This window comes from Microtus oregoni, unplaced genomic scaffold (assembly GCF_018167655.1).
Source record: "Microtus oregoni isolate MIOR12 unplaced genomic scaffold, Mior012 000040F_ref0000088, whole genome shotgun sequence".
NCBI classification, from domain to species: domain Eukaryota; kingdom Metazoa; phylum Chordata; class Mammalia; order Rodentia; family Cricetidae; genus Microtus; species Microtus oregoni.
This window is the reverse complement of record NW_024543207.1, coordinates 17,693,564-17,718,706: the sequence shown is the minus strand read 5'-3', so window position 1 is coordinate 17,718,706 and position 25,143 is coordinate 17,693,564. Positions and strand designations below refer to the sequence as shown.

General features: G+C 42.0%; 1 protein-coding gene and 1 long non-coding RNA gene across 2 annotated transcripts; both read left to right on the top strand.

The window, feature by feature from the left end:
• The first annotated feature begins 8,496 nt into the window (after nucleotides 1–8,496).
• On the top strand, nucleotides 8,497–13,205 carry LOC121433602. Its single transcript, XR_005972337.1, has 3 exons — nucleotides 8,497–8,608; nucleotides 12,313–12,439; nucleotides 13,116–13,205. It is a non-coding gene; the product is annotated as an uncharacterized LOC121433602 (long non-coding RNA).
• A 5,826-nt stretch (nucleotides 13,206–19,031) lies between these two features.
• On the top strand, nucleotides 19,032–21,787 carry LOC121433628 (zinc finger protein 85-like). Its single transcript, XM_041632099.1, has one exon. The coding sequence runs from the start codon at nucleotides 19,032–19,034 to the stop codon at nucleotides 20,244–20,246; it is 1,215 nt and encodes a 404-aa protein (XP_041488033.1). The 3' UTR covers nucleotides 20,247–21,787.
• Nucleotides 21,788–25,143: the final 3,356 nt, after the last annotated feature.

Sequence of the window (25,143 nt, the reverse complement as noted above, 5' to 3'; positions counted from 1 at the left end):
TTACTGTTGTTTTTCCCAGTGGAGTCATCTGAGCTCCTGTAACATCCCCTTGGTGTGTAAGAAGCTCCGCCTCTCTGAGCTAGCAGGTGTCCACCCAGCGCCTGGCTCTGGAATCCTTACTGGTAAATAAAGGACAGAGACAGAGCTAAGAGAGCATGAAGGCTCTTCCTGTCTAGGACCTCAGCTGCAAGGCAGCAGCGGTGGCTGCAGAGGTGCAGTCGTCAGCTGAGGCAGCTTTAGTATCAGGTGCAGCTGCTGCTGTGCCTCAGACAAAAGCAGCAGTGCCCACAGAGCAATGATGCAGGAAAGGTGTGGAGCAACCAATTGTTTTCTGACTGGATACAAAGCCCATTCCATAAACGGTAACTGGTGTGATGTTAATTTGTGATAAACTTGTGCCTGGCTAGATGATAAGCCCTAGGGAGAATTTCATGCCATTATTCTAATGAGCGGACAGTAACTAAATGAACCCAAGTTCCCAACTTTATACCCACAGTCAGGCACCTCTTTACAACTATCTGGAAATACTGTGATAGATGCATACACAGATGCTAATTGGTCAACGTATGGAGAATATTAACTTTTGGAGGACCCTAATCTGAAAGTGACATCTGTGTCACACATTGTGAGGAAGGTCTTTTGAACACATCTAAAGCCAAAAGTCAGGGCAAAGAGGGAGAAAGAATGTCAGAGGCAGGTACAGTAGATGTCTGGAGTAACAGTAGAAACACTGAAACATTTCTAGAACTGTAAAACATTGCTAGTAATGTCAGTACCATTTTATGCACGAACATATTGTGGCCATGACTATCTGGAGAGCACTTACACAAGATAAACCTTGCCATCCAGCAAGCATAGCTGCCTAAGTGTCTCACTATCTGATTGGAGGAGCTATTGGTAATGGATGACTCCTAAGGGAGACAGTCAAGGTGGGAGGCTTCCAGGGTCCACTCGGCTGTCCTACACCACTACACATGGAGGGGGCACTCAGTGGAAAGAAGAAATAACAACCCCCAAGTTGTGAGAGGAAAATGATTTTAATAGAAGTGATAAGTGGAGTAATGTGGAGATTTGAAGAGGCATGCAATATCCATGTATTAAATTCTCCCAAAATACTTATCATTTTAAAGTTTGTTTGTTCTGCACATGTCCAAACTTGACCTGTTTTAGCAGTGATTAGAGCACATGAATTTGGCTGTCATAAAGTATATATAGGGTCAGCATCCTACTGGGAAGGCATCATGAGGGATCAAGTGAGAGGACTCCCAGAAGAGCCCAGATGCTGAGGACTAAGGAGCCCTGTGTCGGTGTAACCTCGTGGAAAAGATGGATGGCTTTGCAGAGCTGCGAAGTGGCCAGATTCACCTTGTATCTTCCCCTATCTTCCACATGTTCTCTCCACCTCGCTCCCCTCCCTCCTCCATCCACAGTGGTCACAGCTGCTTTAGTTCCTGCTCATGCGTACAACAGGGGAACTGTGAACAGTGTTCTCTCCACCTTGCTCCCCTCCCTCCTCCATCCACAGTGGTCACAGCTGCTTTAGTTCCTGCTCATCCATCACTGTTAAACTTAGGAAAGCAGCGCAGCAGTGAGCTGAATTTGGGGAGTGGAAAGTTACAACTCATCATATACTTTCTACCGTTGATTTTTGTTAAAAGTAGTTTATTGTTAATGTAAATGTATTGTAAATTTCCCAGGCACTTTAGAGAGAACACAGAGGAATGTGCCTCTGCCTTCAATTTCCATCACAGTTAATACCAAAGGCTGCTGTGTGGAAAGGTTCTGTTTTCAAAAAGAAATTGTCTAAAGATAGGATCAGCAGTAAACCTAGAACAAAGGCTGGGTTTGCTACGTGTATGCGAGTCAGGGTTTTCTTCCTGCTTGGACTCTCTGCAGACCTAGGTATCAATTTTCTCAGAACACAGAGGGAGATTTCCTTATGGATGGAAATAGCCTTAATGGATATACATTTGTTCTACAAGAGAATGGTATTTTCAGAGCTACCATCTGTGAGGAAAGTTTCTCAAGGGATGAGCTCATGTGTGAAGTAGAGCAGAGACACACTCTCAGGAGCAGATAGTGTAGCGGAGACTCACAAGCTCGGGAGTGAATACAGCAAAGGCTCACACTGTCCGGAGTAGATAGTATAGAGAATTCAGACACACTCAGGAGTAAATAGTATAGCAGAGACTCAGAATCTCAGTGGGAATTTCTTATTTGTCTATCTTTATTTTAAAACCCTATTATTTTGGAAGTAAAAGAATTCACATGTGAAAGTTAACAAGACCTGAAAACTGCAGTGTTGTAGAACATTTTAACTAGGCAAAGGTGTGTTACATTTGTTTCTGCTGCCTTTGTTTACAATTTTAAGATGTGTTGCATTTGTTCTACCTTGTCTGTCTAAGGCACCTGATTGGTCTAATTAAAAGTTGAATGGCCAATAGCTAGGCAGGAAAGGAATGGATGGGACTGACAAGCAGAGAGAATAAATAGGAGGAGTAATCTAGGCTAGAGAAGAGGGGGAAAAAACAAGGGAAAAAAAAGGGACAAACAAGGGTCAGAAGCCAGGGAGTGTGTAGATAGCCAGGGAGACAGCACGGAATTAATATATACAGAAAAATAGAGAGGTAAAGAGCCCCCGCGGCAAAATATGTATGAGCAGAAACAGGTTAAGTTATAACAGCTAACAAGAAACGAGCCTAAGGAAAGGCAGAGCATCCATCAATACTAAGTCCCCTGCCATGATTTGGGAGCTGGTTGGTGGCCCAAGAGAAAGTCTCTTGTACAACAGAAATCCTGAACTCTGTACAGTTAGAATGGACATTCAGAACAGAACCTGGTCGTTCACATTGGATTTGACACTGTCTGCACTGAATATATTTTATGCCTTTGTACCCCATGAAACGTAAAATCCACGGCAGAGGTGGAACCTGAAAATCAGTTGCCAGTGCCCACGGTCACAACCCACATTCACAACCCACGTTCATTTGCTTTCAATCCTTCCTCATCCCCTGTATAACCTGTATTCTTTACACACCATAATCAAATACGTATGTCTTCGTTCTCTCTCTCTCTCTCTCTCTCTCTCTCTCTCTCTCTCTCTCACACACACACACACACACACACACATTTACTGTTCAGATTAATCACATGAGGGAGAAAAGGCAGTGCATTCCTTTATATGACTGGGTGACTTCAACTGGTACACATTTGACACCCATCTATTTTTCTGTTAATTTTGTGATTACCTTTTTTAGAACTAAAGAGCTTTTCCTCTGTGTGTGTAGTAAACGCATTTATTATTCTTAAATTATTTTCCATTAATATGCCCATGGACATCTAGTTTAGTCAGGTTATTTATAATTGAGAATAAAGAAGCAATCAACATAGGATACAAAGATATTTATAATGAGGTGTGCAGTTCCCTGAGCATAAACCAGGATTGAAATAGCAGAGACAGTGCAGAGACGAGAACTCTGGTTCCAGCGACGTGAGGTCATTACGGGTGTGAGCTGCTGACTTGGGAGGTTCCAGGGGTCACCGCAGCACCATAGTCTATGCTGGTGTGGTCTCAGAGGCTCCTTTGGTCTGTGGCTCTAACCACAGCCTATAGTTAGTAGACTGCACTGCATCTGACATTTAGTGTTTTGCTCTGAGAGACCCTCAGAGAGAGGTGGCTATCAAGGAGTCCTCCACCCAAGAACCAGGCGCCTGTGGATGCTGCAGCAACTAAGTTACAATTAAGTTACTGAGCATCCCAGGCTGATGGCACATCATATATTTAGAGGGGTTTAAGAGTTACATAAGAGGCTGCCTAGCAACAGCATTTCTTTGGTTCTCAAATTGGAGGGCTTAGCTCACCCTGGGGACGGCCCCATGTCTATTCTCGAATTTCCCTGAAAAACCATAAAGCCACCCTGCAGCGAGTTGACAGTTTAGATAGGATATTTTGGGGGGTGGAGTTTTCCCTCTCCTTAGTCCCGAAAAACCACAAAGCTAGATATAGCACTCTGCAGCAAGATGAAAATTTAGATAGAATGCCTTGCGGGGTGGGGTATTCTCTTTTCTTAGCCTAGTCAGTGAGTCTGCAACCCATAGTATCCAGTTTTAGCATCGGCTGAGCCTGGGGGCCCAGCTAAATTTTCAGCAGAGTTTAACATAGTATGTGGGCACGGGGGTCTTTCAAGTATGGGGGTCTTTCAAGTATGGGGGTCTTTCAGCTCCTGCAGGCTCTCAGGGGCCAAGGGGTGGCCAAGGATTCGACTCCATATAGTCACTTAGTGAACATCCGGTCCTACCTGCACTCACATCTGAAGCCAGTGGACTCAATTCCTGGTTGGAGGATGTCCTCCTATGGTTGTGAGGGTGGGAACCTTTTAAATATTTCTACCCTGTACAACCTTGCTTCCACAGGAAAGGTGAGGTCTCATGCATTTATGCCGGAACTACATACTCCAGGCTGGAAAAAGGAATAGATATGTTACCTGTGTTTTAGCAGACAGCTTTTTACCAGGAGATAAACAATGGTAGTCTTGGTTGGAATTAGGCAGCCTGCTAGCTGTTGTTAATCACACAATGCCTTCGTAGGCTGTTTGTTGATCTCCTTTTCCCTGTTTCAGAGTCAGGGGCAGGAGATTAGGAGGACCCTTAGAGATACCCATGCTTGGGGCTGATGCAGTGACCCTAAACCCTAGGTTCAACAGCTTATGTTCAAATATGTGTAATATGAGTAATGTTCCAAAACAGTTATTTCTATATATTTGTAAAGTTGAAACATAAAGAAGAGGAGTCAGGCTTGTCACAGCAGAAACCCAGGCAGACCACAGTCACAGGACAAAGGAATCTTAAGGGCAGGGAATGCCCTATCACAGTTACAGGAAGCCGACTTCAAGACCCATTAGAAAGAGCGGGCATTAGAGAGGAGTGTGACTTCTCTAGCTGGACAGCCACACAGCTAAGGAGCCCCCCCAGCATAGAAAAAGTGGCCCACACCTCATAGCCACTGTGGGTTGGGCCTGGCATACCTAGAAGGGCAAAGAAGAGGAGGGTGGATGCTCAGCTACTGCCAACATGGCAGCTCCAGCTCGGGAGCCTCCTGCGGCCCCACAGGCTGTTATTCTGGGCTCCCTTGCCTTGGGCTGTGAGCACAGCAAAGCAGCCCAGTTTCCAGTCTGTGCATCTGGCACTGGGCTCCTTGAAGGTAACTGCACACCTCGTAAAGCATCATCCTTGTGACCTCATCGTTAGCAGTATCTGAGATAACGAATTGCCTACTGGCAAACTTTCAGCAATAGGAGCTGTTATCTGGTCGACAAGATGGATAGTGAGTTTCAAGAGAGTGTCAGATGTGTTAAAACTGAAACACCACTAGATATCAGGCTGGATAAATACCTTAAATGTATGTCATTCTGGGGCCCATTTCAGGGTGAGAGGTTAGTGCTGGAGAGGTGTTGTGGGATGGTCTTTTTCTACACTGTGAAGATGTGTCTTTGCTAAGCCACCTCCTGATTTGTTTAAGAAAAAGCTAAACAGTCAACAGCCTGGACTTCTAGATGAAAGGAACTCTGGGAAGAAAGTCAGAGTTGCCAGGGAGACTCCAAGGGAGAAAGACACGCAGTAGAGATAAAAGCCACAAGTCACTTAGCAACCTGTTGTATGCTGGTGGCAGAAAGAACAATCTTTCTAGGCAAATGAGTCAGCACATTCTGAGTGACCAGGACAACTGAGAGAGTCCTCGAGTGCCACTCTGAGAACCTGGTAGTTAGAACATGTTAACAAACACATGGACTTTCCCCAAAACTAATAAGTTATGTTACAAATTGAAGAGGAATGATTGTCATATGACCATTTTAGATATACTAGTCTCTTATATATGACTAAGGAAATAATTTGTCTTTAAACCTATATAAGAATATAGGTCATGTTACACCCTCATGCATAATAGTAATATGTAACACTCGATTTGGTGTTACACCCTCGGTACAGTTCGCGCGCCACTGTACCGAACGCGAGTCGGGCAAGGGCCTGGAGATTGAAAAGAAGACACAGAGAGACCAGGGTCATTCGAAAGGAGATCAGCCGAATGCCACTTTATTCAGCATTGGGGGAGTCCTTATCTACCTGACTGCAGCACAAGGATCTCCGCCCAGGCAGGTGGGAAATTACCATATTAACAATGGAGTAAATGCCCTGCAGCTAACCACCAGGTGGGGCAGGCATAGCACAGAAACACACAGGAAGCTTAGTTAGTTGATCATAAACTGTCCCCATGAATGCACCACAGGAATAAGGGAGACCAGGGCCCCACAGTAATATATATATATATATATGGGTGTGTGTGTGTGCTGTTAAGTCTTTTCTTTGACTGACTGACAAGCCTTGTTGATGATGCAATAAGCCAATCAGACCAAATCAAACCAAATTAAAAGAAACCCAGGTTTAATGGACGCTAGCACTCCCGGGTGGCCCCTGAGAAAACACAGAGAGGGGGAAAGAGAACCAAAATGACCACTGGGGAGGGAATGACCACGTGTTCATTCCCTGAGGGGCAGTTTAAATAGCCTGTGGGAGTGGTCTTGTCTCTCCCTGGGGAGAGATCACTGTTGTTGGTCTTTCTCAGAGGTGGAGTTTGGACTGAGGCAACTCCCAGGGGAGGGAGCTTTGAAAAGGAACTTTCCACCTAACATTTCAAAATGGATGCCAGGGGGCCCGGGCTGAAGTCCCCAGCCAAACAGGTACAACATGCCAAAATTAAATCAATACCAGATAAACAATTTAAATAGACCTGTAACTCATAAGGAAAGAGAAACTTTCATCAAAAGTTTTCCAATTATAAATAAAAAGCCCAGAGCCAGATAGTTTAACCACAGAATTCTACGAAAATTTTAAAGAAAAGCTAATACTTATATCACACATATTTTTCCAAATAATAGAATCAGAAGGAACATTGCCAAATTCTTTTTACAGGTCTACAGTTACAGGTTACAATACCTGAACCACACAAAGACTCTACTAACAAAGAGAATTACAGTCCAATTTCCCTCATGAACACTGATGCACAAATTCTGAATTAACCACTGGCAAACAGAATCAACAACAGACATAAAAAAATCATCCACCGTGACTAAACAGGCTTTAGCCCAGAGATGGAGGAATGGTTCAACATAGGAGAATTTGTCAATGTAATCTACAATATAAATAAACTGAAAGAAAAATGCCACATGATCATCCCATTAGATTTTGAAAAGGGGCTTCTACAAAATTCAACATGATTTTTTTCTTTCTTTTTTTGGGGGGTGGGTGGGGGTGGGTAGTTTTTGAGACAGGGTTTCTCTGTAGTTTTGGGGCCTGACCTGGAACTAGCTGTTGTAGATGAGGCTGTGCTCGAACTCACAGAGACTCTCCTTCCTCTGCCTCCCAAGTGCTGGGATTAAAGGCATATGCCGCCACCACACAGCTCAACGTGATTTTTTTAAAAATATTTATTTATTATGTATTCACTATTCTGTCTGTATGTAGGCCAGAAGAGGGCACCAGACCTCATTAGAGATGGTTGTGAGCCACCATGTGGTTGCCGGGAATTGAACTCAGGACCTTTGGAAGAACAGGCAATGCTCTTAACCACTGAGCCATCTCTCCAGCCCTCAACGTGATTTTTTAAGGCCATAGTAAGACTGAAATCAGAACATATGGACCAGAAGTGACCTGTGAGCCCAATATTTCTGTCAAAGTCTTGACTCACGTTTACACATGTCTTGCTCTGGATCTGGGGGTGAGCACCAGACCGACTCTCCACAGCTGCTTGGAACCCAAACAGTAGTCACATTGTTGTTAGGAAACCACATTTTATACAGTGTTAGTCAGATCACACTTTTAGACATTGTTAGTAAGTCTCCATACCTAACAAGAACAAGGTTCTGTTTCCTAAGCCTAATGTACCTTGCTAAAAGTGTTTCAACCTGTTGTGAGTTTATGATCCATGATGTCTGCACAGTTTGTGTTACAAAAATAGCCTGTAAGCCGGGCGATGGTGGCGCACGCCTTTAATCCCAGCACTCGGGAGGCAGAGGCAGGCGGATCTCTGTGAGTTCGAGACCAGCCTGGTCTACAAGAGCTAGTTCCAGGACAGGCTCCAAAGCCACAGAGAAACCCTGTCTCGAAAAAACAAACACACACACACAAAAAGCCTGTGATATGATTGCGATTTTGCCTTACGAAAATGTGTCTCCATATTCCTTAATGAGCCCCTCCCCACATGCTGTATTTTTTATTTCTGCTTCTTCTTCTCCCCCCCCCCGTCCGTAATCTTTTGTTTATAATTTCATTCTTCCTATGGGTCATTTATCTTTCGCGCAGATTTCTGGGAAATGTAGTCCCCGCAACTGTGACGTCCCAAACTGCCTTCCAGGAAACCCCACACTCTAGGTCTCTACTTGTACGCGTGCCCCAAAGTTGTGCGAGAGTCCCGCCTGCTGTGCATTCCCGTTGCGTCTCTGACACGGAGGTTGGTCCAGGGTGCAGCGCAGCCTGAGGCTCTGTGCGGGATGCGCGGCCGTCTTGGAGGGAGCGGACCCAGGCTGGCTGAAGAAGCTCAGGGAGAAGCAGCCTTGTAGGTGCTGTGCTCAACTGACTGGGATGAGGGCGGCAGGGACTGTGCCCTGAGTGATGGTTTCTTTAGGACGCCACGTGCAGCCTGAGCCCGCCTTAGGCTTCTGGGACAGGAGAGCAGCCTGGGAGCGCGGAGTAGATGATAGTGCTGGGTCCAGGGTTGCAGGCTAAGGATGGTCAGCTGACTGCCTGCTCCGGAGGGGGAGCTGGGAGCTCACTGAGCAGCTTTGGTGGGGAAGCCTGCTTCACTTCTGACCCATTCTCGTATGGATGCTGTCGGATTTCTCATTATTTTTTAGAGCAAACGGGTTTCTGGTCCTTTCTGTACTCTGTAGCCAGACTAGTGTAACGGTCTTGAGGTCTTGATTATGTCCATTTTCTCTGCCAGTTAAAGAATTCACAGATGAAAAACCTTTGGCGCAACAGGTCGCTGGTGGGAAATTCTGAAATGCAGACTGCCAGAATCAGCTGCTGTAGAAAAGCTTTGGCTAGGGTGAGAGAGAGCACACAGGCTGCAGATGCGTGGAGTGAGGGACCCGGTGCAAAGCAGAATGCCGAACAGGAAACGGAACTGCAACTTTACCTTGGGGGCTGGGTTTACTAACCCTTGATAGGGCTTCCATCTGTAATGTAGGATAGACTAACTGTAAAACAGGGGGATGTCTGCTTGTCCCACAATGGTTGTCCGTGTCCAGCACTCCTGTCCCTTTGCTCTTGCTGCTTCGTAACTAATTTTGCTAAGTCATTTGATGTGAAGAAGTTTGGAGATGAAGGTTTTCCAAAGGGTCATGACCCACACGTTGAGAACCACTGCCCTGGTTTAAAGAGTGGGATCTATTTTTTTCACTCACTTCTTCTAAAGGTGGTAACATTCTGTACTAGCTACGAAGAAGCTTCTAAAATAGTTCAGCTTCTGTTCCCTTGAGAAATCACTGGGTACTCTATTCACCAAATTGCTTCATTCTGCCTGGTTCTTGAACATCTGCAGGCCTCTTTGCTGTTCAGCTCCGCCCTTTAGTTAAAGACATTTTCTATGTCATCATTTTTTTTTTCTGGAGGCTATATTTCAGTTGTCCCTAAAGTTTTGTGATGTTAAGTTTCTCCCTCTTCCCAATGGTGAAAGCACATTGGCCTTCAGAGACAAGACTCGGGATTGGAGCCGGAGCTGACCTGAAGGTCTCCTCCTGCCTAAGAGTGAATTTTCTTACTGCTGGAAGGTGCTTTGCAAGGGAGAGAAGCAATAAATAGCCCTGCTTAGCTGTTGTATCTGTGAAACACAACTATGAGCAGTGCGGCCTCGTCCCTAAAGGTGCCCCTGTGTCTCCCACATCTCGGCATTAGCAGCAGTTGTCTCTGATGACTTCTTAGTTCTTAAGTTACAGAGGAGAGCATACTGGAACACTAAAGCATCACAGTTGATAACTGCATTCCAGATGCTTTTCCCTAGACCTACACGGAAGTGTAGCTGTCACTGCCTGTTAAAGACACTGCTCACTGCAGCACAGAGAGCATTACAGAAAACTAAAACGTTCAGATCCAGAGAACTATTGTCTCGTGATGCCCTGACCCAGTAGATACACCACATCACAATTCCTGTGCAGAAGGTCAGGGAATATATCTGCAGAGGGTCCATATTGATCATGAGAGCTTGGGGTCCAGGAAGTCTGTCGTGAGGTTGTGCCTTCCAGAAAGGGAAGGGAAGCTGCACCCATGACACCCCAATAATAAGACTGCCTGAACAAGCCCTGAACAATGGCAGTGGCACAAGATCCCCTGCAGGGGGCAGTCTGCTGGCTAACAGAGAAGTATAGGCACATAAGGACTGCTAAGAGAGGAGAATTAGTCTTCCCCAGGGCTGAGCCCACTCACTGTTCATCCAGTAACAAGTGGTCAATCCCCAAAACATACATACAGGCAACAGTGAACAGAATAGGCCATTCATATTTTTGCACTTATGTGTAGTGTGTGTGTGTATGTGCATATATATATATATATATATAGAGAGAGAGAGAGAGAGAGACCTATATTTTTGTGCTGTGTCTGTGCACGTGTGTAACAATAATAATTAGAGAAGAATATACCATATATTTGAGACAGACTGTTGGGGGACATGAGAGAAGTTGCATTGAGGAGATAGGGGGGTATATCATACACACACACACACAAACGCACGCACACGCACATATATACACACACATCCTCTTTTTGGTTTTCTGAGACAGTGTTTCTCTGTGTGATAGCCCTACCTGTCCTAGAAGCAGCTCTGCCTGCCTCTGCCTCCCAAGTGCTGGGATTAAAGGCGTGCGCCACCACCACCTAGCTTGAAGAGTACATTTTACAAACCTGGAAGATAGTGTTTGAAGTGACCATTCAAAATTGAGAGACAGGATCTTAACCATGAAATTATTCCAAAATATCTCATTATTACATAAACTGCTGGCATTTTCTGTATTGATATAAAGGAAAACTAATGTGTGACTTTTTTATAGATCATCCTGGGACTTTACTCAATAAAATATAAAGAGCATAAATTCTAAAATTAGGAAATTTTGAAATGTGAAAATAGCATCAGCAATTCTATGTCTCAGCTATGCACACTGATGCTCAGGTGTCGTGTGTACAAACATGCTTAGGAATACCGCAGCCCACTTTAGTACCTGCCAGAGAAAAGATAGGGAGGGAAAATGACAAAAACATCAAGTGATGTGTATTCTATTCTAAATATCAAGCAGTGTTGTTAGTCTTATTTTTGCCCATTTTCCCATATGATCAGATACTTAAATGATATTTAGTCTGTGAGTTCCTCCCCTTGCCTGCTCTTCTCATGTTCCGTGTCCCTGTCATCTGCATCATTACTGAACTCTGTAGAAATCCTGAGCCCACAGCACAGCCAGAGCTGCTGCAGCAGACTCTGTATTTTCATTCCACTTCACTGTCATGATTGTGCGCATGAACTGTTGAGAAATCCCTTCTCCCTCACCGTGACTTTCTCCTGTGAGGAATACATATGTGTGTGGTGTGCAGTAGCACATGGGACTAAGTGCATGTGCTGTGAATGCATTCATTTTATATTTGTGTCTGTAATGTATCATGTCCAGCTGGGCTTATGGGATTGTTTACCTTGTCTTTCCTTCCGGCGGGTCCAGTGTGAGATCATGTGACCACTTCAGATGTGTCTGAGGAACATTAATACCCAATGTAAGAAGCATTTCTAACTGTCTTTCATCCTGGGAAAAATCTAGATTTGTGTCCACAGACACATGATACCTGTGTTAGGGTTTCTATTGTTGTGATAAAGACCATGACAAAATACAGCTCAGAGAAGAAAGCATTTATTTTGGACTACACCCTCAGATAACAGGTCATCACTGAGGGAAGTCAAGGCAGGAACCTGAGGCAAGAATTGGAGCCGAGGCCACTTGCCCAGCGAGCATCCCTATACTGGATAGAACTGCGTGCTCAGGGGAGTGGCACCGCCCATAGTGGGCTGTGCTGTGTTCTAGCAATCATTAGTTAAGAAAATGCTATAGGCCTCCCTACAAGACAGTCTTAGGGAGACATTTTCTCAATTATGCTTTTCTCTTCTCAAATGGCCCCAGCTAGTGTTCAGTTCACAGGAAAACTATCCAGCCCAATGTATCTTAGTATTTCTATTATTCATGGTTTTAATTAAAGTGTGATATCATTCACTGATCTTTATTTCAGGAAATGCTGTCCTTCTCTGATGTGGCCATCGAGTTCTCTCCAGAAGAGAGGGAATGTCTGGAGCCTGCTCAGTGGAATCTGTACAGGGATGTGATGCTGGAGAATTATAGCCACCTTGAGTTCCTGGGTGAGCATCTCCTCTATAGTGACTTCTTAGTTCACCATCAACATGTAGCTTCCTCCTTCTGTACATTATCTCTTGAGAACATTTCAACAGTGGGAGTCCTATCCCTCGATTTCAGAAAATTAGGGAGATTTCTGTGTTTAGTATCACTTTGGGACTGGAGAGATTGCTCAGTAGTTAAGAGCACTGACTGCTCTTTTAGAGGACCAGAGTTCAATTCCTAGCATGGCAGCTTATTACTGTCTATAATTCTAAGATGTGACATCCTTACAAAGACATACATGCAGGCAAAACAGCAAAAAAAAATTAAATTAAATTACTAAAAAATCCATTTCACTTTTCTCTTTTTGTGTCTAGCCTTTCTGTGTTGGAGAGCTGTTCCCTTTAGTCTAGTGGTACTGTTAAAAATTCAATGGCATGACACACGGAGCATACTTTTTAGTTAAAGTGTTACAGAATTCTGCTTTATTACTTGTTTCCATTAAATGAAACTCAGAATCTGGATGTTATAAATTAATTTATGTATTGTACTGATCTTGTCAGAGAACATTTTAGAATCTGATTATCTGTAACCATTTATTACTTCACCTCTTTCCTTATAAATGGTGTATTGGAAGGGGCATGCCAATTCCCAGTAGAAGGACACTCAAACAGTCTGGTTTCCTTTTTCTATAATCAGGTCTTGCTGTTTCTAAACCACACCTGGTGACATTTCTGGAGCAAAGACAAGGGCCTTCAAGCGGAAAGAGACAAGCAGCAGCTAACGTGCACCCAGGTGTGTGGGACTGAGGGGTTTAGTGGCAGAGTTGAGGTCCAAGTATCCAACAGAAAGTGAGGCTTTGCCATGTGCCTTGAAACATGATACCATGGGAAGCATTCTTTAGGTCTCTCCTTCAGGTCTTTGTTGTCAAAGCACACCTCTCAGACGCTTATGATGGTTTAAGTCTCTTAAGCTTTGTATCGCCCCAAAAGCAAGGTGTGCTTTTATTTAAAGTGACCTCCAAGGTTTTTCTTTTTGTTGATTCCCCATTGTCGTGTAAGACTCAGGGAAGAACTCAGTGCTGGTCAGACTGAGAGTGATTTATTTGCAGAGGCTGAGAGCAGACTCATGTCTTTACCAAAGTGAGCATGATTGGGTTTATAAAGCTGAACCTACAATTCCATCATAGAGAGGCAGGCAGTGACAGAGGGCCATTAAGTACAATAACTTAACAGAAGCTGTTTGGTTGTTTTTTTAAAAAACCTTTTTACTACCAGTTACTTCAGCATTACCTGGTCATTAGACCTAGGAAGAGTAGGACAGGATGACCTACAAGGTCTTACACTGTTGTTTCAGGGACACCCATCAAACCAGTCTGGGCACAGTGATTATGTGCCTCTTTTATGGCAGTTAGTGAGTTGTAATTCTCCATTTTGGGGGATATATATTTTTTTTTCAAGTTAATATGTTTATCATATGTTATGTCTGCTTTTGTTTTGTTTGGTTTTGGTTTTTATTTTCCAAGACAAGGTTTCTCTGTATATTTCTAACTGTCCTGGAACTAGCTCTCTATTCCAGGCTGGCCTCCACCTCACAGAGAACCACCTGCCTCTGCCTCCCACTTGTGGAGTTAAAGGCATACACCTCCACCACTCGGCTTCTTATTGTTATTTGGATATATTCTAGTCACAAGTTGTGAAAGAAATTAAAGACTTTTGTGTATAAACCCAATATTCTCAGATATGTCAGAGCTAGTAAAATGTTTTGTTTCATATCTTGTCAGGATAACCACTTTTGTTAGCCCTATAGGAAGCATCATGGCTAATATTACCTTGAGTTCAATTGGACAGAGGTCTTGTGTTCCCTTCTTTCGAGGTCTTCTGTTGATTCTCAAACTCTTGCAAGTGTTTATTTTCATTGGCTTGCAGATTTGTAATGGAAGCAGTGCTGAGGAGTGTGCACAAAGCTTTTTGTTGGGACCATGATCAGCTTTGTCCCACCAGCCATTCCCAAATAACTACTCAAGAGACTCAATATTAATTATAAATATTCAGCTGATAGCTAAGGGTTATTATTAACTAGTGCTTGCATTTTAAATTAACCTATATGTCTTTTTTACACTGTGCCATGTGGTGGTACCTTTTCTCCATATGGCATGTTTTTCTTTTCTCTGCATCCTTTTTACTCCTCTGCCTCAGCCCTTCCTCTTCCCAGCACTCTGCCCTGAAATTCCTGCCTATCTTTGGGATAATCAGCTTTTTATTAACAATGAAAGCAACACATCTTCACAGTGTGCAGAAGGATTATTCCACAGCATTTACCCCTTTCTGTTTAACTAAAACCGAAGGTTTTAATTTTCACACAGTAAAACTTTATATAACAAGACCAGTTGTCAAGTAATCATTATAGTTACAATGGCCAGTTCTTTTTTTATTTGGCAAATTTAGAGGAAATATTTTATTATCTATTTTATCTTTGTGAGTCAAAAATGGTTTTTAATCTAATTTTCTTTTTATCATAACTAAGGAAAACTTTAAGTCTAATTATTTAGTCTTAAATTCTATCAAAGACCCAGAAGGGTGAAATGTTACCTAACAACGGTTACATCTGGCTACCTGGACAGTTAATCAAAGTTCTTCTGTAACATTGGGGCATTCATCTTTGGCCTAAAAAACTAGTAAAAGTAGTAGACTATTTTTTAAACTTTATTTTTTTAAAGATTTTTAAATTCTTTTTTATTGAGCTATAGATTTAACCCCCTCTCACCTTCCTTCCTCCGCCTCTCCCAATAAACCCTCCCCCTTGTGCCCACTCCACACTCAGGAAATCTTGAAAATACTTTCTTTTGTTTTTTGTTTGTTTGTTTGTTGAGATAGGGTTTCTCTGTGTACTTTTGGCTGTCCTGGATCTTACTCTGTGTACCAGGTTGGCCTTGAACCTACAGAGATCCACCTGCTTCTGCCTTCCAAGTTCTGGGATTAAAGGTGTATGCTACTGCCGGGCGGTGGTGGCACACGCCTTTAATCCCAGCACTCGGGAGGCAGAGGCAGGCGGATCTCTGTGAGTTCGAGACCAGCCTGATCTGCAAGAGCTAGTTCCAGGACAGGAACCAAAAGCTACGGAGAAACCCTGTCTCGAAAAATCAAAAACAAAACAAAACAAAAGGTGTATGCTACTATAACTGGCTTCTACCAGGCATTTTTGAGAAGGAGGGAATTTTAAGGACTATCCTTCCTTGTCTTGGCAAAGTTTGGCAGTCACTTTCTTTTGTGTCCTGCTGGTCCAGTTTGGATACTATGCTGTTATCCATTGAGGCAAGGGCATGTAGCATGAATTCTAATTGATCTTCATAATAAAAACCCCAAATCAGATATTGGGAGTAAATGATGCAAGATCAAAGAAGTAAATGAGCCAGCCATTAGACTTCTTATTTCTACCAAATCCTCAGACTAAAAGGGACCAAGCTCTTGTCTCCATCTACCTTATCTCTCTCTGCCCAGGTAAATCACTTTCTGTTTCTTCCCCCCAAGGTCTGGGATTAAAGGTGTGTGCCACTACTGTCTGGTCACTCTGGTTAATTAGTGGCTAGCTCTGCTCTCTGATCTCCAGGCAAGCTTTATTTGTTAAAGCACAAACAAAATATCACATTTCCCACTTTTTGTCTGAAATAAAAAAGGTTATAACTTACATAAGAAAATATATATACAATAAGTACAATAACTATATACAATATATACAGTCAATGATTACATCAACAATGTCCATAAACAATTGACAAATTCAGAGAAAATACTCTATTATCTATTCTGTCTTTGTGATTCCAAAATGATATACCTAATTCACTTTCTATTAAAACTTTCATTACTAAAATTATCTTTTAATACTCTCTCCCCCATACACTTTAAACTTCTTTAGTGCATCTCTTTTCTGAATCTGGTAACAAGGAAAACTGTAACTATCAACTCCATCAGAGATTTGACAAGGAAATAATATTACCTGAGTAAACAGGAAGTGCAAGCAAGTGACTTCCAAAATAATGTGAGAAATGATGGAAACAACTGACTGCCTGAACAATCAACCAAGGTTCCTCTGCAAGGTGGATGATTCTGTCTTCAGTCTAGCATATCTGACCAACTTTTCTGTGAATCAGGATATTCTGAAAGGCTGTCCCACCTTGTGTTGGCAAAATTTGGCAGACTTTTCTTTTGTGTCCTACATACCTACAATACTGAAGACGTACATTAAGTAGCTTGTATCATCATAAAGAATGCTATAAGGGGAGCTCAGCGCCAGGGATGAGGAGGTTATAGAGTAGTAGACATGGAGAGATTCCCAGGCCCACTAATACAGCCTGAGAAACGATATTGGCACTGCTCATAGAGGACAGACAGAAGGACAGAGGAACTCACAGCTTCCAGCTATCTTGAATCCAAAGTGAGCTAAGAGATGGGCTGACTCTCAGTTCCACAAGGGTCATCAGGGAAAGCAAGAAATAAGGCACAGAACAATAGCTGAGACAACATAATGGAAGGGAGGGGAGTATGCAAAATCATTCATTCAGCATCCACAGAAATGACAAAGGATGTGGATTTAACTGAAAATTTTTATCTGTTACATCTTCAGTCAGCATCTTTACTCTTAGAAGGATTCCCAGGGAAGGAGTCTTTGTCAGGATTTTTACCAGAATCTGGACCAGACAAAAATACCCACACCTGCCCCATTGGAGGATCAGGAAAAGGTTGGGTTTGTGTCAGGAAGGAAATACATTGGTCATCCCAGGACTGTCTAATCCTAGTTTAATTGGGTTTACAAAGCCAAGCCCACAATTACATCATACCAGACACAGGCTGGGAGCCTAAAATCTAAACGTTTAGTTCCATTGACTCAAACAATTTGTTCTGGGAATAGATAGGACACATTGATAAAGTCCATAATAACAGTGTAAGATTATAAACTATGAATTGTGCTCTGTACATTTCCACTTTATTGGTAAACACAAGCTTCTTGTTTTCATGCCTTGTTCATTGTTTCTCTGTTTAGTGCACAATAGCTGTTTTTTCTTAGAAATATGTAATTTTATTGTCTGGCATGATGGCTTTCTTCACTGATCCCAGCATTTGGGAGGCAGAGGTAGGTGAATCCCTAAATTTGTGACCAGCCTGGTCTAGATTGTGAGCTCCAGGACATGGAGAAACCTTGTCTTCAAACAGCAAAAACAAAAAAGGAAATAAGTAATTTTTAATCTACTCATTGACAAATATGCTGTCTTAGCAAAATTTGTGTAATACACAGGTGAACTTGAAGTTTTTTTTTGTTTGTTTGTTTGTTTTTTGTTGTTGTTGTTGTTTTTTGTTTTTTCGAGACAGGGTTTCTCTGTGGTTTTGGAGCCTGTCCTGGAACTAGCTCTTGTAGAGCAGGCTAGTCTCGAACTCACAGAGATCCGCCTGCCTCTGCCTCCTGAGTGCTGGGATTAAAAGCGTGCACCACCACCGCCCGGCTTGAAGTTTTTTTTTAAATTGTGACTTGATATGTTTGAGGTATATACTTTCTTGTTGTCCAAAAAAACATAAAAATACTGACCTGACTTTTTGATCTATAAATTTAATCTTTTCTTGAACCATCTACTTCTTGTACAACTTATCTTTTGTGCCTTTCAAAATAAAATTATATGTGGAGATAAAGTTTGTATTTAGATGGTGCTGACATTCACACAGCCACAATTAACTATCTCCTTTCCCGGATTGGCTAATTTATAAATTCATGATGTCCGGACATAGAATACCTTTATTGTTTAATGGGTTTATTTCTGTCAGTAAAATGCCCAATGCCCTTACAAATTACTTTGCTATTAAACTTCGAATAATATGCCATTATGTCTATGTTCTATTTGGATATGCTCTTATTCTAGTAGAAGGATAGATTATTTCTACCTCCAATATTTTATCATTTATACTTAGTGCCTAGAGATTTTAAAATATACTGTAGTTTCTTGTGGTGATATTTTGTTTATAATCTAACAAATGAAGCTTGCCTTAAAATCAGGGTGTAGAGCTAGCCACACTAGTTAGCCATAGAGGCTAGGTAGTGGTGGCATAGACCATTAATGCTAGCACTTGGGAAACAGAGGCAGATGGATCTCTTTTAGTTCAAGGCTACATAAAATTGATTCAGTCTAAAAGAGAAACAGAGCCAAGCAGTGGTGGCTCACACCTTCAATCCCAGTATTTGGGAGCCATACACCATTAATCCAAACACTAAGCAGGTGGAGATAAGAAGAGATATGGCTGGACCAAGAGAGGAATATAAGACAGGAGGCTACAGGAGCTCATTGCAGACTGAGGAGCTGCGAGTCTCAGGATGAAGTCTGAGGAGGCAATCTAGGAACATTTTGTCTAATGCCCTTTGTCTGGGCATTAGTAGAGGTAAGGACTCTAGTGGCTGGCCGTTCTGCTTCTCTGACCCTTCAGCTTGCATCCCCAATAGCTGACTCCAAGTTTTTATTGTTGAGAACAATTAGAATTCCTGCTACAGTTTATCACTGATGCTTCAATATGTTTGAGTAAATGTTTCCTTTTAAATAGATAAAGCATGAAGAATATTTTCTAGCCTTTGTTCATGTCTCAACTTGGCTCAACAGGAACAAGACTCAGTGAGTATCACATTTACAATAAGGCCATTGACTGTAACTCACTACACATTCAACACCGGAGAATTCATAGAAGGGAGAAACGCTACAAGTGTGAAGACTGTGGTAAGGCCCTTAGTTCTTATAAAACACTTTCTATACACCAGAGACTTCACACTGGAGAAAAACCCTTCACCTGTAAAGAATGTCACAAGGCCTTCTGTACTCGCTCATCACTTTTTATACACCAGAAAGATCACACTGATGAAAAAACCTACAAGTGTGAAGACTGTGGCAGATCATTTTACTATCTTTCAATGCTGAAGCAACATCAGAGAATTCATTCTGGGGAGAAACCCTACAAGTGTAAAGAATGTGGCAGGGCTTTTTATGACCCTTCCTTACTGAAAAAGCATCAAAGCACTCCTTGTGGAGGGAAACCATACCAGTGTGAAGAGTGTCAGCAGACGTTTCTTTATCACTCATCCCTTAAGAACCACAAGGCAGTTCACACTGGAGAGAAACTCCGCAGGCGGAAAGTGCGAGGGAAAGGATTTACTAGGCCTGCCTTCCTCTTTGAGGACAAGGCAGCTCATACTGCAGAGAAAACGTACACATGTGCAGAGTGTGGCAAGTATTTTTACTCTGGTTCATCCCTTAAAAAACATCAAATCATCCATTCTGAAGACAGTCGTCCCTACTCGTGTGCAGAGTGTGGCAAAAGGTTCTCCTACTTTGCACACTTTCATCAACACCAGAGAGTCCACACTGGAGAGAAGCCATACAAGTGTGAGGAGTGTGGCAAATATTTTACCAAACGTTTATCCCTTAGGCGACATCAACCAATTCACTGTGAAGACAATCCATACAAGTGTGAAGTGTGTGGCAAAAGGTTTTCCTACTTTTCACTCCTTCATCAACATCAGAGAATCCACACTGGAGAGAAGCCATATAAGTGTGAGGAGTGTGGCAAATGTTTTTCCACATGTTCAACCCTTAGGCGACATCAAACAATCCATTCTGAAGACAATCCCTACAAGTGTGCAGAGTGTGGCAAACGGTATTACTGTTCTAGGGATTTTCAGGAACATCAATCAATTCATACTGGAAAGAAACCCTACAAGTGTGAGGAATGTCACAAAGCCTTTCGTTATCACACCTCCTTTAGGAAACACAAGAGACTTCATACTGGAGAGAACCTCTAGAAGTGTAAAGACTGTGACAGAAGGTTTTCCTCATCTTCCACACTTAGACGACATAAAACAAAAACAAAAATTCATTCTGAAGACAATTCGTAAAAGTGTGGGGAATGTAGCAAAGACTTTGCGAATCTTTATAGCCTTACTCAACACATGATATAGTTCATACAGAAGAGAAATCCTACAAATGCCTTAAAAGTTTACTTCATCAACCCTTAAAACACATCAAATGATTCACAATTACTCCATGATTGTGTAAAGTGTAGTAAAAATCTTTGCTAACAATTCAGATCTTACCCAACTCCAATGAATCCATGGTGGAGAATATTAAGTTAATCATTTTGGATGTCAATATGAACATCTAACATAGAACAACTCAAATGCTAAGAATGTCATCAGAGAACAGCAGAGACTTCTCTTTGCTCACAACAGTTTGTTCAAGCAATGTGTTTGAAACTTGCCTTAATGAATGAATCTCTATCTTCTGTAACCATAAATGCTCCATGAAACCTTTCCCATGTCCTAGCTTTGTCCTTTGGTCACCCAGAATCTGAGATCTGGGCTGTGGCATAGTTACTGTTGTTTTTCCCAGTGGAGTCATCTGAGCTCCTGTAACATCCCCTTGGTGTGTAAAAAGCTCCGCCTCTCTGAGCTAGCAGGTGTCCACCCAGCGTCTGGCTCTGGAATCCTTACTGGTAAATAAAGGACAGAGACAGAGCTGTAAAGGAAAAAGGCCAAGTAACATACAAAGGCCTATCAGGATTACACCCAGCTTCTCAATGGAAACCCTGAAAGTCAGAAGGTCCTCGATAGATATTCTGCAGACATTAAGAGACCATGGATGCCAGTCCAGACTACAATGCACAGCAAAGCTTTTAATCACCATAGATGGAGAAAACAAGATATTCCATGATAAAATCAGCTTTAAACAATACTTATCTACAAATCTAGTCCCACAGAAAGTACTAGAAGGAATACACCAATCAAAGGAGGTTAGCTGTACCCACAAAAAACACAGGCAACAGATAACCTAACACCAACAAACCCCAAAGAATGGAAACACACACACACACACACACACATCACCACCAACAAAACCAAAAATAGGAGGAATTAACAATCACTGATCATTAATATCTCTTAATATCTAATGGACTCAATTCACTTAGACAAAGGTTAATAGAATGGATATGAAAATGGGACCCATTCTGCTGCATACAATAAACACAACTCAACTTCCAAGACAGACATTACTTCACAGTAATGGATTAGGAAAAGACTTTCCAATCAAATGGGCCTGAAAAACAAGATGGTGTAGCTATCCTAATAGCTAACAAAATGGGCTTCAAACTGAAATTATTCGAAAGAGATGGAGGACATTCATATTCATCACAGGAAAAATCCATCAAGATGAAGTCTCAGTTCGGAACATCTATACCCCAAATACAAGGGCACCCACAGTTATAAAATAAATGTTACTAAAGTGTGTTCCTATTCTAATCCCTCATCCATACTTCTGTCTGCAATCTCAGTAATAAACTCATTGATTCCTGAACATAGGTGTGGTGATATCTTGTTTATACTCTAACAAATGAAGCTTGCCTGAAGATCAGGATGTGGAGACATCCACTAGCTAACCAGAGAGGTCTGGAAGTCTGGACAGACAGACAAACTGAGATGACTGTGTAGGGAGAAGTAAATAGGTGGTGATTGGGAATTCTTAAAGGAGGGATTAGTTTTAAAAAGAGAGGAAGTTTTTTTCCCACATTAAAAAATGGGAACCACTACTACAGTGGAGGGACTTAGGTCTCTGTATGATAATAAGCTGAATGGTTTGAAAATAGAACAATTAAATGAGAGGAAAACTAATTTTGATGGGACTTATGTAATGTCAATTATAAATATTATCAGTTTTATCATTTTTATGTTATCACTAAAGAAGTTGGTTAATATGAGTGCTAAGATACAAGTTTTAGAAAAACTTAATAAAACATAATAGAGAGATATTCCGATCAGACAGAGGGATTTCATGGAGAAAAGATTTCAGTGTTGCATTGTAAGATTAGAGAGGAACAGGGCTGGAGAGATGGCTCAGCGGTTAAGAGCATTGCATGCTCTTCCAAAGGACCCGAGTTCGATTCCCAGCAACCACATGGTGGCTCACAACCATCTGCAATGGGGTCTGGTGCCCTCTTCTAGCCTGTAGGCATATATGCAAACAGAATATTGTATCCATAATAAATAAATATTTAAAAAAAAAAGATTAGAGAGGAACAGCCTGAAGTTTTCAAACAACCAACTTTAATTTTTCCAGTCATCTTACAAGAACAACTGCCAAAAGACATCCCTATGGCTGTGTAAGAGTTAATTGGACTCCTGTGGAAATGTTACCTTTAAGGAGATTCAAGGAAGTGATAGTTTGATATGGCATGTATTTACTTTTTGTGAAGCAAATGTTAAACTCATGGTCAACTTGTAGTACAATTATCCCGAAAGACTACAAAGACTTGGTTAAAGCAGTCTTGGAGCCTAGCCCTCAATTACAATGGAAGATCTTTTGGGAAGATGAGGCTAAGACCATTGAGCAATGAAGTACTGCTAGAGGTATGGAAACCTCCCTAGACCAATTTCTTTTTTTTTTTTTTTTTTTTTTGGTTTTTTCGAGACAGGGTTTCTCTGTGGCTTTGGAGCCTGTCCTGGAACTAGCTCTGTAGACCAGGCTGGTCTCGAACTCACAGAGATCCGCCTGCCTCTGCCTCCCGAGTGCTGGGATTAAAGGCGTGCGCCAACACCGCCCGGCGTCCAATTTCTTGAAAAGGGAGATTATGCCGATTTACAAAAATAATCTCTATAGGATGACCACACCCTGGATTTAAGCCACACAGCAGCTTTGAATGCTTGGGATAGAAATGGAGAAGTAGGAAAGAAAATTGAGTCATTTACTAAAGTTATACAGGCCCAAAGGAAGCCTTTATGGATTTCTTACAAAGACTGACTTCATTAGTAAATAGAATAATAACAAATTCAGAAGCTAGACAAATAATAATTGAAACTCTGGCTTTTCATTACCTGAAATGATAATGCACAATGCAAAAGGGTAATTGGGCTGGTAAAGGCAAGATCAGCACCCTTGAAGGAATAAATCTGAGATACAATCAATATTGAATCTCATGACCACAATGATGTATGGATAAGAGGTGATTTCCAGAGGTTTGAAAAAAAATTAAACTCTCAAGTATTTCAATTACGGTAACCACAATCACCTAAAAAGGGATTGTAAACAAAGTATTCCAAGAAACAATTTTTTCTAAGCATAATTCAAACAGAATGTCCCTTCCTTCTGGATTATGCAGAAGGTGTGACAAAGGCAGATGTTGGACAAATGAATGTAGGTCATCAAGGGACAGTCAAGGTAACCCTTTGTCATTGGGAAACTCCTTGAGGGGTCTCTCTCAGGTCCCCATGTCAAATTTGGTTCAGTCATTCCTATAGCCATGGAGGAAACAGCTTCCCAGTGCAGTTAAAGAACCTAGTGTCTATTATCAGAAACCATACTGCTTTCGATGATATAAAAGCTATAGAGGAGAGAAGAAATATTTAAGGAGAAATGATAAATCAAATATTTTTTTCAGACTTTATAAATGAAAAAAGACCAAAATTAAAGGTACAAACAAATGATATTGTCATTGAAGATCTTATAGAACAGGCGCAGATGTCACAATAATTGCACCAGAATCTTGGCATCCAATTTGGCCTCTTCAGGAGGTAAATATTCAGCGTTTAGTTAGCCCAAACCATAAATTAATTTTTGGACCAGCCGAGGAGACATGGGAAATATTGACACAACTCACATGGCTTTGTCGGGAGGGATTTTTTTAGTGATCCCTCATGAAATCCTGAGTTTACATCCTGGAAATTTTATGTGTTTATACTCCAAACAGCCTTTATACCAAAACATAAATTGAGGGTAAATTTATTAATATTTTGTTTCCTAGGTAACCAGGTGAATGACATTAGTCATGTTCACATCTTTCTATGCCCTCTCTTCGTCCCAACTTCCTGCTCTGTATGCCAGCTCTGTCACGTAGGCCGAACTAGCATCTCTACCTCAGGCATCCTCCAAATTACAACGAAGGAGCAGAACAACACCAGTATATCCTGACCCTGGAGACAGCCTGTCTGTGCAGCAGGTGCAAACTGTGACCTGAGATTGTGGTCGCCATACCATGTAAAAATATGGGCCTATACACAGATCATGAGATGGGTTGGATGCTTATGGCCAGAATGACAGAGAGGACCCTAAACCTAGTCCTATAGCCCCCAAAGGGCTCCTTTTGTTGCTGGGTTCGAGCCATATAATCTCACTGGCACATTCAAGCGCAATAAGATCCCAGTAGGGTCAGGACAACCTCTGTGTCAGAGATGCAACTGGAAAGCACAGCAGGGGGCTCTCGCCCATCTTTGAGCAAAACGCACCTGTAGCAAAACAAAAGCTCAATTGGAATTTCCTGGAGGGCTTCTTGTGATGTCACAAGCACACGGACTACATATCCCAAAATTCTGTGCAAGCATCTTCTTGGAAGCCTAGTATGTAGTATGTGATCCCCGCGTTCCCCCCACCCCCACCCCCGCCACCATTCTTCTTGAATTTGTACCTGACACTTGCTGTTTTCGTTACTTCAGTAGTGAGCCAACGTTAACGCACTCGACTGTAATGTAGACTTTGTTTTAATATGCATTACTAGAAAAAAAAATAATCCTGGTTCCTCTGTATTGAACCTCTGTGTGGGTCATACATGAACAGACTCTGCAGCTTGAAAAATAGTTTTTGTGAGAACTTTGGAACCCAAATACTGAAGTATATGGTCAGGGGCACAGAGCGAATATAAAGCCCTGAAGAAAG

Coding starts and splice junctions, on each gene's coding strand:
- LOC121433628 (XM_041632099.1), top strand. CDS start 19,032: ATGTCTCAACTTGGCTCAACAGGAACAAGACTCAGTGAGTATCACATT.